This window comes from Marmota marmota, unplaced genomic scaffold (genome assembly GCF_001458135.2).
Source record: "Marmota marmota marmota unplaced genomic scaffold, marMar, whole genome shotgun sequence".
Classification (NCBI taxonomy): Eukaryota; Metazoa; Chordata; class Mammalia; order Rodentia; family Sciuridae; genus Marmota; species Marmota marmota.
The window spans coordinates 2,047,651-2,063,957 of NW_026000141.1; the positions used below are offsets into that span (position 1 = coordinate 2,047,651).

The window sequence follows — 16,307 nt, forward strand, 5'->3', positions numbered from 1 at the left end:
CTAGGCCTGGCAGGAGGGCTAGTTTGGAGCCATCCAGGTTGGGAGATGGGTGCTTGGGGCTGGGCACTCAGCCTTGGTGGTGCCCACTTCTCCCACAAAGAGGGTCCTGCCACACTACAGATGGGGAGGCGTGGCTCAGCAGGACCCTGCCAGGGCCACTCAGCACATACTGGGTGGGAGGAGCCCACATCTCTGGCTACCAGTGCAGGGGACTGCTGCTGCCCCAGCCCTAGAAAGGACAGACCTAGCGCAGAGTCACTCATGGGGAGTCCTGACACAGGCCAAGGAGACCCCTGCAGGATAGGAAGCTGTTTCCTCAGAGCCATGGCATACTGCGTCCGCCCTGGAGAATCGTAGCACAACCCTGCCCAGCTCTGCCCCTGGGACATTGTGGCTCACACAGAGGCTCCCCAGCCCCAGTGCCACCTTGCAATGGGGCACACGCCCAGGTCACGGTGCCCACCCTGCCGACTGAGCTCTTGCAGTCAGCACCTACTTGGGTGCCGCTGAGCACAGCTCCGCCAACCCACCCAGGGTATGGATGGGCCCTGACTGGAGGGCTCCTGTGGAGCTGTGCCACCCAGTGCCCCAGCTGCCCTTCCGCTCCCACCCGCGGGCAGATTTAGAAATGCCAAGAAAAGCCTGGAGTTTGCTTGAGGACACAGATCCCTGAGTCAGAGACCACAAACTCAGGCTTCCAGAGAGGCTCTGGATAAAATCCCACTGCAAAAGGAAGCTTTGTCTCCTGCTCAACACCAGCCCCCTGCGTGGGCCAGCACAACCCCCAGAGGGAAGCCAGCGTGTCACTGTCTCCAACAAGTTGGGTGCAATGGGGCCACTGCATCTAGGGGGCAGAGCCCGGTGCTGGGAGCCCACTGCGGCCTGCGGGGGCTGCGGCTAGGCAGCTCCAGCTGATCCAGTTGGGAGTGGAAGCTCAGTGCAGCCAGGCCTTCTGCCTTTTAAAACCAGGAATCCAGACCTCTAGATAGTATATCTGGGTTTAAACATTTTAAATGGGGGCTAAAGGAAACCTGTCCACTGGCCAAAGTCGGCCTGTGTACCACGGCGAGACTGTCCTGGTGAGGCACGCTTCCCGTGGTTGCCCTTGGGGGGCTTGTTGGAACGGCTTTCCCAGGTGATGCTGTGCTAGCCCAGGGCCCTTGCACATCCACCCCCGGGGCACAGAGCAGCCGCCTGTGCCCACATGTTTCCTGAAGAACCTGGGGAGGAACCAAGGATGAGGTACTGGGCATTGGCTTCTGCCAGCTCAGAGGTGGGCCCATACAACCTGGGGAGCACACAGGGCTTATGCAGATGGAGCTGTGGTTCCCTGAGCTGGGTGCAGTGGCTTCAGGGGTCAGCACCAGCCCTGAGCCTCCTGGCCTCCTCTCTCTCCTGCCTACACATTCTTCCTCTAAGTCAGCTGCAGCCAGCACCCGCTCTCAACCAAAGCAGTGGGTGGTGCACCCCCAGGCCCTGGTGGGGCCAGCCCACAGCAGCAGCCACAGCATAGGGGGTCAGTCCCTAATGGCCTCTCTCAGGACAGTGTAAACCTAGCTCCACCTGCCTACCTGTGCCCAGCATCTGTGGTGCGTATGGTCAGCTCGGCAGGCCCTGCCAGCCTGTGGGAGAGTTCCAGTCCCTCCTGGTGGTGCTGACTAACACATGCCTGGCTCACACAACAGCTGACACAGGTGCTGCAAGCCAGGCTCTCAGGAAGGAACAGCGGGCTCCACCCATTCTTGAAACCACCACACCTGGAGGCTGACTCTGGGGACACCTTGCAGAGCTGGGGATTTGCTCCTTAGGGGCTTTCATGGGCTCCCCACAGACACACCAGAGCTCAGGTCCCAAGTCTGCCCCTGCACTGCCAGCCCTGTGCCCACAGCCCTTGCCCTGTGCTAACTGCCACATGCGGCCTCATTCAGCAGGATACAATGTCACACATGTGACACACACAGAAACACACCAAACACAGGGAGCTCCCTGGGGCACTATGCTGGCATCTCCCTGGGACAGCAGCCTGGGCACCAGTCCTAGCCCCTGCCCACCTGTCTAAGGTACCACCCAGGTGAGCCGACTGTCTGCCAGGATTGCTCAAAGGGGCTCCACCTGCTCAAGAGAAAGAAGCCTCTGACGCGCCAGATGAGGAAAGGGGCTGCGGGGAGATCGAGGAGGGGCCTGGGAGAGGGAGGCGGTGAGATGGGACATGAGCTCCTGGGGACAGAACCTGGGCCATGAACCCAAAGCCAGCAGGGTGAGCTGGGGCCACAGAGGAAGACGTGGGCTCAGCTCAGAGGAGGTAGGGCCGCTGATGCCGGTGTGCGGTTCTGGGGCGTGCCGCGGGCTTGGGAAGTGATCATGACATCTGCCTTCATTTCTTTAACATTCATGGGAATGTTCATTTTTAGCAGAGATAATTTTAAACCATTTTCAAATCAACCTTTCCTGGCAATGAATAGATGGATTTGCTCCCATGGAGACACCCACAGACTCAATCTGCTGTCACTGATCTTGAGAGGTGGTGGATCCACAATCCCAAGTGCGCTGGGATGCCAGGCTGCCGGCTTGAGCACCAAGCCCCCCCCTCCCTCCCACGGCACCACGGGTCAGGCCCTGCTAGACATGCCCTCACCCGCCCCTGCCACCCAGCTGACCCTCCCAGCTGCAGAGAAGGCACACTCTTCTCAGTCCTCGATGTGGAGGACCTGGAGGAAGCGGCTCTGCCCTCAGGGCTGGGGGACTTGGGAAGTCCCCAGACTCTCCCCCTGTGATGGTCAACATGATGGCTCCTCACTAGGGGCCACAGGACCAAAGGAAGAACAGGTACTTGATGCAGTGCCCACCACAGGCTGAGCCTCCCATGGCCTGTGTGACACTGGTTTCCCAGCAGATGTTCCGCCAGTGCCTCCCAGCAGCCAGTGACCCTGGCACCCTCTAGCAGGACTGACACTCAGAAAGGTTCCCGGAAGGCAACGCCTGCTGGCAGAACACCCACCCGCTGGTTGTCTGTGGCTCCTTGTGAGCTGGGGCTCATGTCCTTGTCCCTGGCACATCTCCCTGGAGGCAGCCCCTAGGCTCCTACTCCAGGCTCCTACTCCATGACCTGTCTCTCCATGTTCCTTCAGTTCCCCTGACCCAGTGGATCCTCAGCCTGAAAATGTGGTAGCAGTAGGTGCGCCGTTTCCCAGGACATGAACCTCATAGGCTGGCCCGTTCGCAGGGCGCCCCCTGCAAGACCTGGGACCCCCAGGAAGGAGGCCCTGTGTTTGCATGATGCCCGGTTCCTGAGCCAGCCCTTACCTCCAGAGGAACCACCTGCATGAGGATGGCGAAGTTGGTGAGGTGCGTGCAGCGGCAGACCGAGTAGCTGAGGTTCCCCTCCGTGCGAGCGCAGCCCTGGCTTGACCAGACACCTCCACCGGAGCTGAGGACACAGCAGCCATGGTCAGTGGAGGCAGCACTGCTCCCAGAGGGCAGCAGCTCTCCGCACACAGGCCTGTGGCCCTGTGGGCTTGCTCTGCCCCCCAGGGATGCAAAACACAAAGCCTGCGGCAGTGGCCTCTCAGGACCAGGCCACAGGGCTGGGGCGCTGGGCTGCTGAGGCCACAGAGAGCAGGTCACAGGGAGCACGGGCCTCTCTGGGGACAGGAGGGTAGAGCTGTGTCAGCACTGTCCTTCTGCACAGTGCTCGACCATGTCCAGGGCAAAATGAAGTGTTACAGCCCACTGTCCAAACCCGGGAGATGGCTGAACTGTCGACAGAGGGCACACGCCCAGGGGCATCTGCCAGTCAGGACGACACTACCAACACGCACAGGAACTGAAGTGTGGACCTGGGGAAACGGATATCAGTGGGCACCCCTGGGGATGGACTGCCGCGGCAGTGAGAAGAAGCACCCGGCCCGTGGCTCACGGCAGGCACCGCGAGACAGGCGCATGGGCAGCGGAAGCCAACAGTGTCAGATGCTCCACAGACGTGGATTAGACCCACAGAGAGACGACAGAGGGCACTCAGAACCCCCATGGTGGTCCAGGACGAGAGGTGAGGGCCAAGCAGGACGTTTGCGCCTTTGTGATGCTTTAGCATTGAATACTGTGCTCATATCAGACGATCATAGACAAAAACCACTTCAAGCAAACACGCTCCCTCATCAGCTGGCTCCTTCTCAGGGGACAGCATTGGTGACCTGATTTTCTCATCTGCACTTCTGTTTTCAGATTCCAAATAGGACTCTGAAGTGGTTCTCTTGGTAGATGTGAGCTCGGTAACCAGCAAAGACCAACCTGCAGCCAGAGGCAGAGGTCTTCAGCCTGGCTGTGTCCCACTTAGCTGCAACCACAGTGCCACCGTGGCTGCAGCAGGGTGCGTGGCCAGTGGGAGCCGTCCCCACCTCCCTGCCATGTCCCCACACGAGGCACACACCAGTAGCATTGCTATTTCCCAAGGAAGACTGTGGGCACTGAGATTTTGACCCCATGTGGGTGGGACCTGAGAGGGTGGGAAAGGGCATTCGAGGTGACACTGAGGCTGGCGAGCGAGAGGCAGGGACAGCAGCTTCTACCACGGCTTTCATGATTAATGAGCTGCCCTCCCGGGGAGGTGGGTGGCACTGAGCCCCCCACCCTGCCAGCAAGAAGAGCCAAACTCCATTGGGAACAAGGGACAGAAGAGGGCCCTGCAGCCCTCCCGTTGCTCCCTGGGCCTGATTTTCCCGGGACCCTTGTGTTCTGCACAGGGCCTCTGTCTACGGAAAATGTGAGGTGGCCCCTCAATCCGACCAGAGCAGGTGGAAAGACGTGGCTGTGAGGTGAACAAGGGCCCTCTGCTCAGGTGAAGGGAAGGAGACCACAAAGCTGCACCCCCCGAATGGAGCCACGAAGGTGTGACCCTGCCCAAGGTCCCGTCTCTGGGGAGTGAGGACCCACTCCAGGGGAGGCGGTGGGGACAGGAAGGCAGCTCCGACTGTATAGAAATAAATCTGCCAGGGAAGCCAGCCAAGCAATATCGGATCACATTAAAAACGTGCCTAGGCCTACAGCCCAGGAAGGTTGCGTCCACGCACAAAAATGCTCACTCAGGTCCATAAATAAGATGTGACACATATAAATACAATAGGAGAAATATGTGCCAATTGGGGCAGGCTGCAAAACCAAGACGAGGTGGAGCGATGTGAGAAATGTCAGGCTAAACAATACCGATGTGTCCTATGAACACAACATAAACCACACATCAGTTACCGAAAGCACACATGAAAACTTCCCCCTGTTGTAACCACTGCAGGGAGAGGAGATCAGGATCAGAGGGGAAGGTCAAAGGGGACTTTGCTTTTTTAAAATAATGCTTCACTTTTTTAAGGAATAATGTATTACTTGTAAATTTCTTAGGGTACATTAAAAAAGTGGCTCAGAATTCTAAGCCCAGTGAAAAATATCTTTCAAAAATAAAAGAGAATTCTTTCCCAGACAATAATACCCAAATTTACTTCCAGAAGCCTTGCATTACAAGACAGGCTAAGGGAACACGCCAAGAGCCAGAATCCTGGGTCTGCACCAGGAAATACAGCAGCTGGAATAAATGAAGGCCTACGTGCCATTACCATGGTCTTATCTTTAATTGCTCTGCAAAGTTACTGATGGTCTGGGGTGAAAATAACAACAATGGCTGCGTGCATTCGTGTCACTTATAAAGATCCAACTGAGGGCAAGGCACAGGGCCCTGCAGGAGGAACTGAGAAGCCATTGCAGTATCTTAGAAGACATCTGAAGGCTACAGAATGGATTGAAGGTAGACACGGGTGCATGAAACCCACAAACTGTAAGCTCAGCCTCTACCAAAGAATTAAAAGGAGGTATAAAACCAAGTGCACAGAGGAAGTCAAAAGGCACCCTACAAGAGCCCCAATCCAAATAAAGTCAGAGAGAGAGGAAAGGAGAACAAAGAAGAGAGACAGCACCCAGCAAAGTGGGGATTTTACTTCAACCACATCAATAGTCATATTAAATATAAATTGTGTAAACACTCCAATTAAAACAGCAATGTTAAGATTGGATTAAAAAGCAAGACCCAGTCATATGCAATCTAAATACCCCACTTTAAGTATGAATATATAAATAGGATGAAAGTAAAAGGACAGATATGATAGATACGTGATACAGCACCTATAGAACAGCTACGTGATATAGCACCTATAGAACAGACACATGATTCAGCATCTATAGAAAAGACATGTGATATAGCACCTATAGAACAGACACATGATTCAGCATCTATAGAAAAGATGTGATATAGCACCTATAGAACAGCTACATGGTACAGCACCTATAGAACAGCTACGTGATACAGCACCTGTAGAACAGATAGGTAATATAGCACCTGTAGAACAGACAGGTGATACAGCATCTATAGAACAGCTACGTGATACAGCACCTATAGAACAGACACATGATTCAGCACCTGTAGAACAGACAGGTGATACAGCACCTGTAGAATACTAATCAAAAAAGAGTAGCTGTGTATAGATGGGACTAAGTAGCCCCCAGAGTAGCACATGTCCTAGGAGAAAGGAGGACACCGGGGTTGGGATGGGGCTCGGGGCAGAGCACTTGCCCAGCATGGGAGAGGTCCTGGGTCCATCCCCAGAATAAGAGCATTACATAATGATAGCAGGTCAGTTTTACATGAAGTAACAATACTAAATGTATGTGTTCCTACCAACAGCACTTCAAAAGATAATAAAGGAAAATTCATACATCAGGGAGAAATGATAGCTTGAGCAGACAGCTGGAGAGTCACACCCCTCTTTCACTCTCCTCCAGTCCCTCCTGGGACAGGAGACCAAAGCCTGGGTGCTCAAGAATCTTGGATAACGCTGTATGGGATCTGCAGGTAACCTGGGCTCATCCTCCTGAACACTTCAACAGTCTCTAGGTTACTCATCGAATCTTACATGTAAATGCTACGTGAATTATTATTACATTGTATATGAATTATTATTACATTGTATTGTTCAGGCAATAATAACAAGGAAAAATCTGCACAGGTTTGATACAAATGCAATTTCTTTTTCCAAATATATTTGGTTCATGGTGAGTTGGTTGTGCAGATCCAGACCCCTTGGGCACAGAGGGCCAACTGTAACTGACAGAGCGAGTTGGCAGAAAGGCAATAAGGGTGCAGAAGAACTGGGTGCAACTGTCAATCAACTTTGGTTTAACTAACATTTACGGACTGTTCAACCCAGAAAAATATTTGGTATATTTGGTATATAAAAGTTCATGGTATATTCACCAAGATTCAACAGATTGTGGTCATATAAATCTTTTTATCAAAAAAAAATTTTTTTTAGTTGTAGGTGGACACAAACCCTTTTTTAAAAATTTTATTTTAATGTGGTGCTGAGGATCAAACCCAGTGCCTCACGCATACTAGGCTAGTGCTCTTCCTCTGAGCCACAACCCCAGCCCCATATAACAGCTTTTAACAAATTTTAAAAGTTGAAGTTACAGAAAATAAATGATTAAAAGTAAATAATCAGTAGCAGAAAGGTAATTGGAAAATGCCCAACTATTTGGAAATCAAGCAACACATTTCAGAATAATACGTAGGTAGAAGAGTAAGTCACAGGAAAATTTCAAAATATTTTAAATTCAATAAAAATAAAAACAACATGTCAAAATCCGTGGGCTGCAGATAAATGAGTGCTTCCGGAAGAATTTACAGCATTCCATGTTTCTACCAGAAAATAATAAAGATCTCGTGTCATTTATCTAAGCCTTCGTGTTTATAAATTTTAAAATGAAAAGCAAAGTACCTAGAGGTAAATTCCTTCTCTGGAAGTAGGTTAAAGAGAATAAATCAATGCAACGGACGGACAACAGAAGCCTAATAGAGAGAAAAAAATCAATAGACTTGATAAGCCTCTGGTAAGAGTGGGTAAGACAAAAAAAGACAGGGGTTGAGAAGTAAGAATGAGGTTGCGGCCTCAGGACCACAGCCAGGCACAGGTCCACCAAGGACGCCACCACCAACGCTGGGCCCCCAATCCAACTGCTCAGATGAAACGGACGAAGCCTTCCAAAGAGCACTAACTGCCAAAACGCATTTAAAAAGAAACAGATGGCCTAAAGAGTTCTGTATCCATAAAATAAATTGAACATATAGTTAAAACCCTGTCAGCAATGAAAACAAGGCCTCCATGACGGCACTGGTGAATTCTACCAAAACATCAATGAAAGAAATGTGAATTCTACACAGTCTTCCAAAGTGTACCTCTTGCAAAGACCTGATTGCTTCTCTACCAAAGCCAAAGGCGTTTTCCAAAAGAAACTGCAGACAAATTTCCTTCACGAACATAGACAGAAAAGTCATCAATTATTCCAGCAAATTAGATTCAGCAACATACAAAAATGACAACACATCACAACCCCATGGTTCCAAGAACGCAACCTGGTGAGACATTCAGCGTCACCCCTAATCCCCCCAATGGGGAGACAACCAGGAGTTACCCAGCTGAGAGCAGACCATGAGGCGCGGGATACCCCTCCTCGGAGTCCAGGCCGCGGCAGGACACGGCCAACACTACAGCAGCTAGACGTCGGCACTCGAGCCACACTGCGTCCACATAGGGAGCCAGCCTCGGAGGCTGCCTGCACTCAGCCCCCCATGTGGCATCTTTCAAAGACACAACCACGGGGACAGAGGACAAGCCGGGGTCACGAGGACTGGAGGAGGATGTGGGGAACCTCTGAGGGGGATGGCCTTGCTCTGTGTCTTGGCTATGGTCCTGGCAGGCTGATCTCCGCGACTGTAGGAATTTACATTCCTGGATACGGTGTGTGCTCTGCCTGGCCACATCCTCCCTGGGGCTATCTTCTGTGCCACCTTTTGTGCCTTGGATAACAGCTGTGCTTGCTGGAGGGCAGCGGCTAGGGCTGGCACCTCCCTGATGGTTAGTGATGGGGAGCACTTTTCATACACCTGTTGGCAGTCTGTATCTCTTCCTTTGGCAAATGTCTGTTTAAGTCTGTTGCCCCCCTTTTTTATTTTTATTTTTTTTTTAGTCGCAGTTGGACACAATACCTTTATTTTATTAATTTTTATGTAGTGCCGAGGATCAAACCTGGTCCCTCCCACGAGCTGGGCAAGCGCTCTGCCACTGAGCCACAGCCCAGGCCCCTGTTGCCCATTTTTTAATCAAGTTGTTTGTTTGCTTTTTGTTTCAGTTCCTACAGTAAAACTAAAACCCTGGAATTCCAACATCACCCAGTGAAGAGCTGTATCCCCATGCCCCTCTCCTGGGCTTCTCTGTTAACTCTCCCTGGGAGGGGGACAGTGAGGTGTCAGGAGGAATGCGTCCTCCGTCTGACCCCACAGCACCTGATTAACTGGTTTGCTGTGGGTTTTAAGAGACTGTCCTGGTGAATCCACACACAGGAAGACCTGTCCCAGGGGTCCCAGGGGCCACGGTGCCCTTCACCTGTCTGGGTCTTGCCCAGGTCTCGAGTGCTTCCAGTGTGTGCCATCCTACAGCTATGTTGGCTCCAGACCTGTGCCCTGGAGTGCGGGCCTGCCTGGCACCATGCCCCGACCAGGCTCCCCCCACCCCGCCCTCTCCCTGGCGTCCTCCTCCCCCATCCTCCCCCTGGTGCTCTCTCCCCCTCCCCTGGCACCCTCCCCTGGCGCCCTTCCCCCCACCCTCCCCCTGGCACCCTCCCCTGTGCCCCTGAGACAGTACCTGAAGTTCAGGAAGGCACAGTACAGGAAGACACGGTTGCTGGCATTGGTGGCATCAATGTGCTGCTTATGAGTCTGAAATGAAAGAAAAGGGACATGAATATGACATGGGGGCAGAGGAGATAGCCCCACAGCCAAGCTTCAGGGTGGGGCAGAGCTCAGCCACTGACTTTCCACCTGCTGCCCTGAGGTGGTGAGAGTGGCCAGGTGCCCGTCCCGTCCCACGCCACCCTCTGCCCACACCAGCCCAAGCTGCAGTTCCCCTGGGCAGGCTGGGACCTCCCTGGCCTGCTCTTCCCTGAGTCCGCCTCGCCTCCACACCAGGCCTCAAGCAAGCATTACCACCCATTTCCTGTGCCCACTCCTCTCATTTCCTCTTCACAGTAGTGGTCCCATGTGGCACGTTACAGTCATCCATTTGGTTGTTGTCCCCCCAGCATGCGCATGGGATGGGAACAGAGTCTGTTCTCACTCTCTGCCCATGAGCTGGAGAGCCTGGCATACAGCAGGCGCCTACTAAACATTTACTGGGTGAATGGACAAAGGAAGAAGTGGCCAGAGGGATGGGACCCCTTGTTCTGGGGTGCGTGTCCTTTCTTGGACACCCCTGGGGACAGCTCAGGGTGCTGTATAGCAGCCTGGCCCTCATAGATGTAAGCTCATCCAGCAGCCATGCCAAGAGTCCAGGAGGCCAGGAGGCCAGGAGGCAAGGAGGCAAGGAGGCCAGGAGGCCAGGAGGCCAGGAGGCCGGGGAAAGCTTGCTCTGGGAAAGCCAGGCTGCTCGTAGGTGTCTGGCTCCAGGGACACATGGCATCAGGTTGAGTCCCAATCAAGTCGCACCTCTCCTTTGGTTGTGGCAGTCACTCTGCTCTCCGACCTCAAGTGCCACCAATGGTGAGCCTTCCTGCTTCCCGAGACCCTTCTCTCCTGCAGACTGATCAGCCACTGCATCCCAAGTGAACTGGGCAGAGGGGTATCTTCTCCCTCACAGGTGCATGGTAATCTAACCATCTGGTGGTCAGGAGTGCCCAGCAGGATGGATGGCCCCTCTAGGCAGCACCTTCAAACCTGCTGCGAAGCATCAACCCTGTCCTGGGCCTGTACCTTATCTGTCCCTAGGTCTGTGGTCTGCCACCCTCCACTACAACAAGTGTCCAGGGCAGGGACAGTTTCCAAAAGACCCCACACTAGAGGGACATCCAGAAAAGCATGCCACATGAATTGCTGTGGAAATCAAGCTCATGGGCAGGGGAACTGACCTCTGAGGGACGTCCATCTGCACCATGCTAACCGTGTGCCTCTCTGCAGAGGACCAAGGGGTCAGAGGTACACAGCTGTGCTTCCTGCTGCTCACCCTTCCCAGAGAAACCAATCCCTGAGTCCTGCGAAATGGCTCTGCTGACCCTCCCACCAAGAAACTGGGCAGCGCAAGCCTGCAGGCTTCACAGGTCAAGGGGAACCTAAAAGGTCAAGCCTTCCTTTACCCTGACCACGTGGCTTTCTGCAAGAGGCACCTGACCCCTCTGAAGGCCACCTAGGAACCACCCAGCTCCTCCTCCTGACTTGGAGGAGGTGGCTTCGAAGCACGGTTCTGACCCTGGCCACCCATTCTGTCCTGGGAACATGGAATTGCATGTGCTAGGAGCTCTGGGCTGGACCAGCCACCGGAGCTCACGGGCCCTTAGCTGACGCCAAGCATTGAAGAGCCAGGGACAGACTGTCCTCTGCCTTCCAGGGCCACACATGGTGAGCTCCACACTCAGGCAGAAGAGCCTGTGTCCAGCAGCACCCCAGCCACAGGGAGATGGGTCCCATCCCACAGAGTGGGAGACATGAGCGAAACCTGGAGAGGCCACAGCCTGGAATCGAGAGCAGCATGAGGCCCCTGCACAGCGGCCCCAGACCCAAATCTCCAAGAACCCACGTAACAAGGGAGCTCTCTGTGTGACTTGGGCCATCTAGAAGGGCTTAAAGCAAGCGGGTGGCTGGAGGAAGCCAAACCTGACCTCCCTCTTCTCCTGTGGGGCTCAGCCCTCGGAGCAGCCTGTTCCCATAAACAGGGAGGCCTCTGAAGTCCTGCGCCCCACTCCGGAGTGCGGTCACCCTTCAAAGGAGGGCCACACCTGCCAGCTGGCAAGCAGTGCGTGTGGTCTGAGGGGGCAGGTGGCCTTCCCTCGGGTCTGGGCCAAGACCCCAGCATGGAGCAGAATGGCCCTTGCCCTCTGGTCAGCCATTCCATCCCAGGCCCAGGAGCTGGGGAACTGACCACCTCCAATGTGTCCAGCTGAGCAGAGGCTCTCAGATAGTCTCCACAAAAGGAGGCCTGGGGCTCCCAGCAGATTGGGGCAGCACGTTTTGACATGGGGGACTCAGCTGCGGTGCCAGGGAAGAGCAGGGGTGCGCTGGTCTTTACCCACATTTCATTTCACAGAGAAAGGCCAGGGGCACCGACAGCACATCATCTCCAAACGCCTGGGCGAGGGAAAAGACCATTCCCACTGGTCACCCTAGCTGGCTGGGCCACCAGACAGGAAAACTCAGCTCCCAGAACACAGAGTCATGGGGACCCCCACCCCCAATTGCAGGCAGCCACGTGTTTCAGGAGCAGAGAGCAGCAGAAGAGAAGCCCCCTATGTGCTGGACCCACAGGAACAGAAATGCTTGCAGAGGGCAGCTCCTGCCTCAGGGCCGAGGTCAGCAAGGGGAGCAAGGCCCTGATGCCCCCAGGAGCTCCACTTTGCAGTCTGCTGCTGGGCTGCTCCTGGCCCAGTCCTACCAGGGTCAAGGCCATGTTCCCCCTTGTTCTTTTGTCATGAAATCAACCTAAGGGTTTAAATACAAAGACCCAATTGTTCTTTTGCTTATTTGGGGACAACTAATCTCTGAGCATCCCTGGGACAACTCACAGAGCAGGCAGAAGGAGCACTCACACCAGTGTCTTTAAATTTTAAGATAAAGAGTTGCTGAGTCTTCAGGGGTTGCAGACCTGGCAATATTGTGTTAAACTGGGTGCAGAGCCAGATGCCAGGGCCACCAAGTGACCCAACCCTCACTCAAAGAGTCCCAGGACCCCAGTGTCCTGGGGGCCACGCCCCTCCCATCCAAACCTCCCCACAACGCTGTGAGGCGAGAGAGGCCAAACTCCCCTCATCTAATGCATCTTCGGAAGCCCAGACCCTCCGCAGGCCCCACTGCCTGGCCTCCCCTGGGGTGTGCGGCCTCAGGCCCAGAAAGCAGCTCTCCTGGGGCAGAGCAGACTGCAGCGCATCCCGCGTCTCTGGGCCCCACTGGCACCACCAGCCCCTCCGCCTCCCTGGCTCTGTCTCCATGGGATTCTGCCACCTGCCCGGGCATGAGAGTGGCTGATCTGGTGGCTTTGGGAATGTGGTCATGGTATTTAGGGCCTGGTGGACCTCCCCAAACCTCCCCTAGTTGGATGGTGTGCACAGGGACCTGAAGCAGGACGGAGGCCAGCTTGGGTCTCCACCAGGAGGGCAGTCACTGCTCAGAGGCTGGACTGAGGGACCCAGGGAGGCTCAGCAGGACGGGACCCGCCTCTTGGGGCTCCAGAAGCCCCCATAGTGCCTAACTGACATTTACATCCTGTTCCCACCAACAGAAGCAGCTTTTCTCTGGTGGGTGACGTGCCCAGCTGAGAGAGCCCAGACCCGAATCTTCAGTATACAGCCCTGCCCTGTGTGCTCCACACCCTGCCTTGCCGTTCCCAAGCCTTCTGACCCTGGCACAGGCAACACCATATCCTGGCCTCATGTCCCAAATGGGCTTGCCTACGGTCTTGCCATACAGCCAAAGGTCCTGGTCCTGGCTCCGGGGCCCCAAGTCCATCAGCACACCCAGTAACAGATCCTGACCAAATAGCTTTGAGTGGGGTCTCTTGCTGGGCGCTCTGTCCACCTGGCTCACCCAGCACTGCAACTCCCAGTCTGCTGGACACCCAAGTCAGGCCACTTTGTCCCTCTGCTCAGCCACTCTGGCAGTGTCCATCATACTCAGGGGAGAGCCGAAGCTTTCGGAGCTGCCCCAGGCCTGAGAGGACCTGAGGGCCTCTGTGACCTGCTTCCTGTGCCCTCCAGCCCCCGACCACACCTCATGCACACGGGTTGGTGCTTCTCCCTTCGGCCCCTGTGCTCCACCCTCATCCTCCCGGGTTCCTGCAGGGCCCCCCACGGCATCCTCCTGCTTCCCCACTGTGCCCATCCCCTGGCCTCCCAGGCCCTGTCCCTGTTAAGGGGCAGTGTGGCAGGGATGTGGCTTCTCATGCTCTGTCCTCAGTGACAGGCGTGCAGCAGGAGGTGCATGGCACCAGTCAGAGACCTCAGGAGGAAGGACCAGGAGCCAGGGGTGAGGCCCAGGTGCTGGGAGCCAGCAGGTCTGTCACCCTCACATGCAGCTGTCCTTCACAAAGCCACCCATGTGGTGCAGAGACCAGTCAACCAAAGCCCAGGTGTCACTTAAGAATGGCAAAATCACCCAGAAGATGATTCACGATATCAAGGTGGACAGACGCTAGGTTCTGTGAGAGCCACGGAAGATGTGACCACAAAGGCCTTCTGACTGACCGCACAGGGCAGGGGACAGAGACCCAGAGAGAGATGATAGATGGATGGTAGATCCTATGAGAGGTAGAGAGACAGATGATAGGTGACAGATGGGTGACAGGTGGATTGATAGATGACAAATATATAAATGGACAGCTGACAGATGACGACCCATGACAGGTGGATTGCTAGGTGATGGGGGAGAAGCTTCTGGGTGACCGGTGATGGCTGAGTGTGGATGGTGGTGGACAGCTGTAGATGGGTGACACAGGGACAGAGAGATGACACATGAGGGCTCTGATGGCATCCAGCCTGGGATGTCCTTTCTGTCACTTGTTCTATTTTTGTCATTGCTTATATACAGTTGTCAAAATGACAGAACCACGGTGACAGAGAACAGATGATGGTGGCCAGGAGCAGGGCTGCTGGAAAGAAGGGCAGCATGAGGGACCTCCTTCTGGGTGGCTTCAGGGATATCCCTCAAGTCTGTGTTAAAAGGACAGGGAACTGCACATGTGCGTGCCAGCCTCAGTGTCTGGGATGTGACGCCACACCACTGTTCTGCCACCTGTCACCGTGGGGGGAACTGGGAGGACACACACAGCCTCTCTTATCACCATCTTTGCCGCTTCCCACAGATTCATCATTTTCCACAGAGAAGTCGTGCGAAGAGTTAAATCAGCCCCGTCCACGGCCACCAGACCAGGTCTCTAGCTGAGGGTTGAGCCCTGGAGGGAACAGAGGCCCAGAGAAAGATGACGGCAATGTGCCAGCCCCGTTTAGACTTGCTGCCTGCTGCGTGGGCATGGGGTCAGCCTTGAGATTAGGGGCGGAGGAAAGACACACAGCGCTCATGCACAAGGGGAAAAGAACCTGAACCCCAAGCTCTCCCCGCAGGATCCCCCAGGAAACAGGAGGAAGTAAGGCCGTCCTCGAGAGTGGGTGCCAGCAGACCTGTCTGCGGCATCTACGGAACACTCCATCCACAGGAAGGAAATGAGACAAGGAACCAGAGCGCTAGATATGAAGAAAGACGAACATCGAGAGCAAAGCCATGGCCACAGGCCACGGTGAGCAAAGCCACGGCCACAGCCCACAGTGAGCAAGGCCACAGCCGCAGCTATGGTGAGCAAAGCCGCGGTCCCAGCCCATGGTGAGCAAAGCCACGGCCACAGCCATGGTGAGCAAAGCCATGGCTGCACTGCAACTCCCGGTTTGCTGGACACCCAGCTCATGGTGAGCAAAGCCCATGGTGAGCAAAGCCACGGTCCCAGCCCACAGTGAGCAAAGCCACGGCTGCAGCCCATGGTGAGTGGGCTGCCCCTCTGCGGCAGCACCAGCCTCACCTGATGAGATCACAGCCAAGGCTGAGCTGGGACTGCCCTGGGGCTGCCCTGGGCCACTCCCAGGTGCTGCACTGACCCAGAGCTGGCCCCCTCCCTGCAGCAAAAGGGTGTGGGCAGGGACTAGGACCTGAGCGCCACAGAGGGTGGCACAATGTGAGGACTGGGGCTGTGGCCTCGGGATGGCCGACCGTGAGTCCCTGAAAATGCTGTCAGGAATTGAAGAGCCACAGGGTCCTGGGACCTGGGAAGCTGCTGGCAGCTCTCAGCTCTCATTTTCACCAAGATTGGATGTTACATTAGCAGAGGCCCAGAGTGTCTGGGCTCAGAGTGGCTGGGCACCGAGAAGGATGAGCAGGTAGAGGACAGCAGGGAGCGGAGCAAGGTCGTCAGCAAGCCCAGCGCTGACAGCGCATCTGGCTCGGGGGGTGGGGGGCGACATGAGAGAGAGGAACGTGGGCCGCGTCCTGGTTCACACCAGCCCCACACCAGTCCCACCAGGTCCCACATCTGCCAGACTCTCAGGCTGGTAGAGACTTCACTTCTTCTTCACTTCACCTGGGAGAGTCTTTTCAGATGTGACCAAAGTAAGGCTCCAAGGACAGGGCACGGGATTCGGAGGAGCCTGACGCCAACCAGAGCCCTTACGAGAGGCTGGAGGGGCACAGG

General features: G+C 55.1%; 1 protein-coding gene across 3 annotated transcripts in view; it reads right to left on the reverse strand.

The window, feature by feature from the left end:
* Positions 1–16,307, reverse strand: part of Adgrd1 (adhesion G protein-coupled receptor D1) — a 97,616-nt gene that overhangs the window by 24,037 nt on the left and 57,272 nt on the right. For all 3 annotated transcript variants that reach the window (XM_048785887.1, XM_048785886.1, XM_015505634.2), the window contains 2 exons: positions 9,738–9,811; positions 3,304–3,427 (listed from right to left, as the gene is read on the reverse strand). In XM_048785887.1, coding sequence (XP_048641844.1) covers positions 3,304–3,427; positions 9,738–9,811 — 198 coding nt within the window. The remainder of the gene's footprint in view (positions 1–3,303; positions 3,428–9,737; positions 9,812–16,307) is intronic.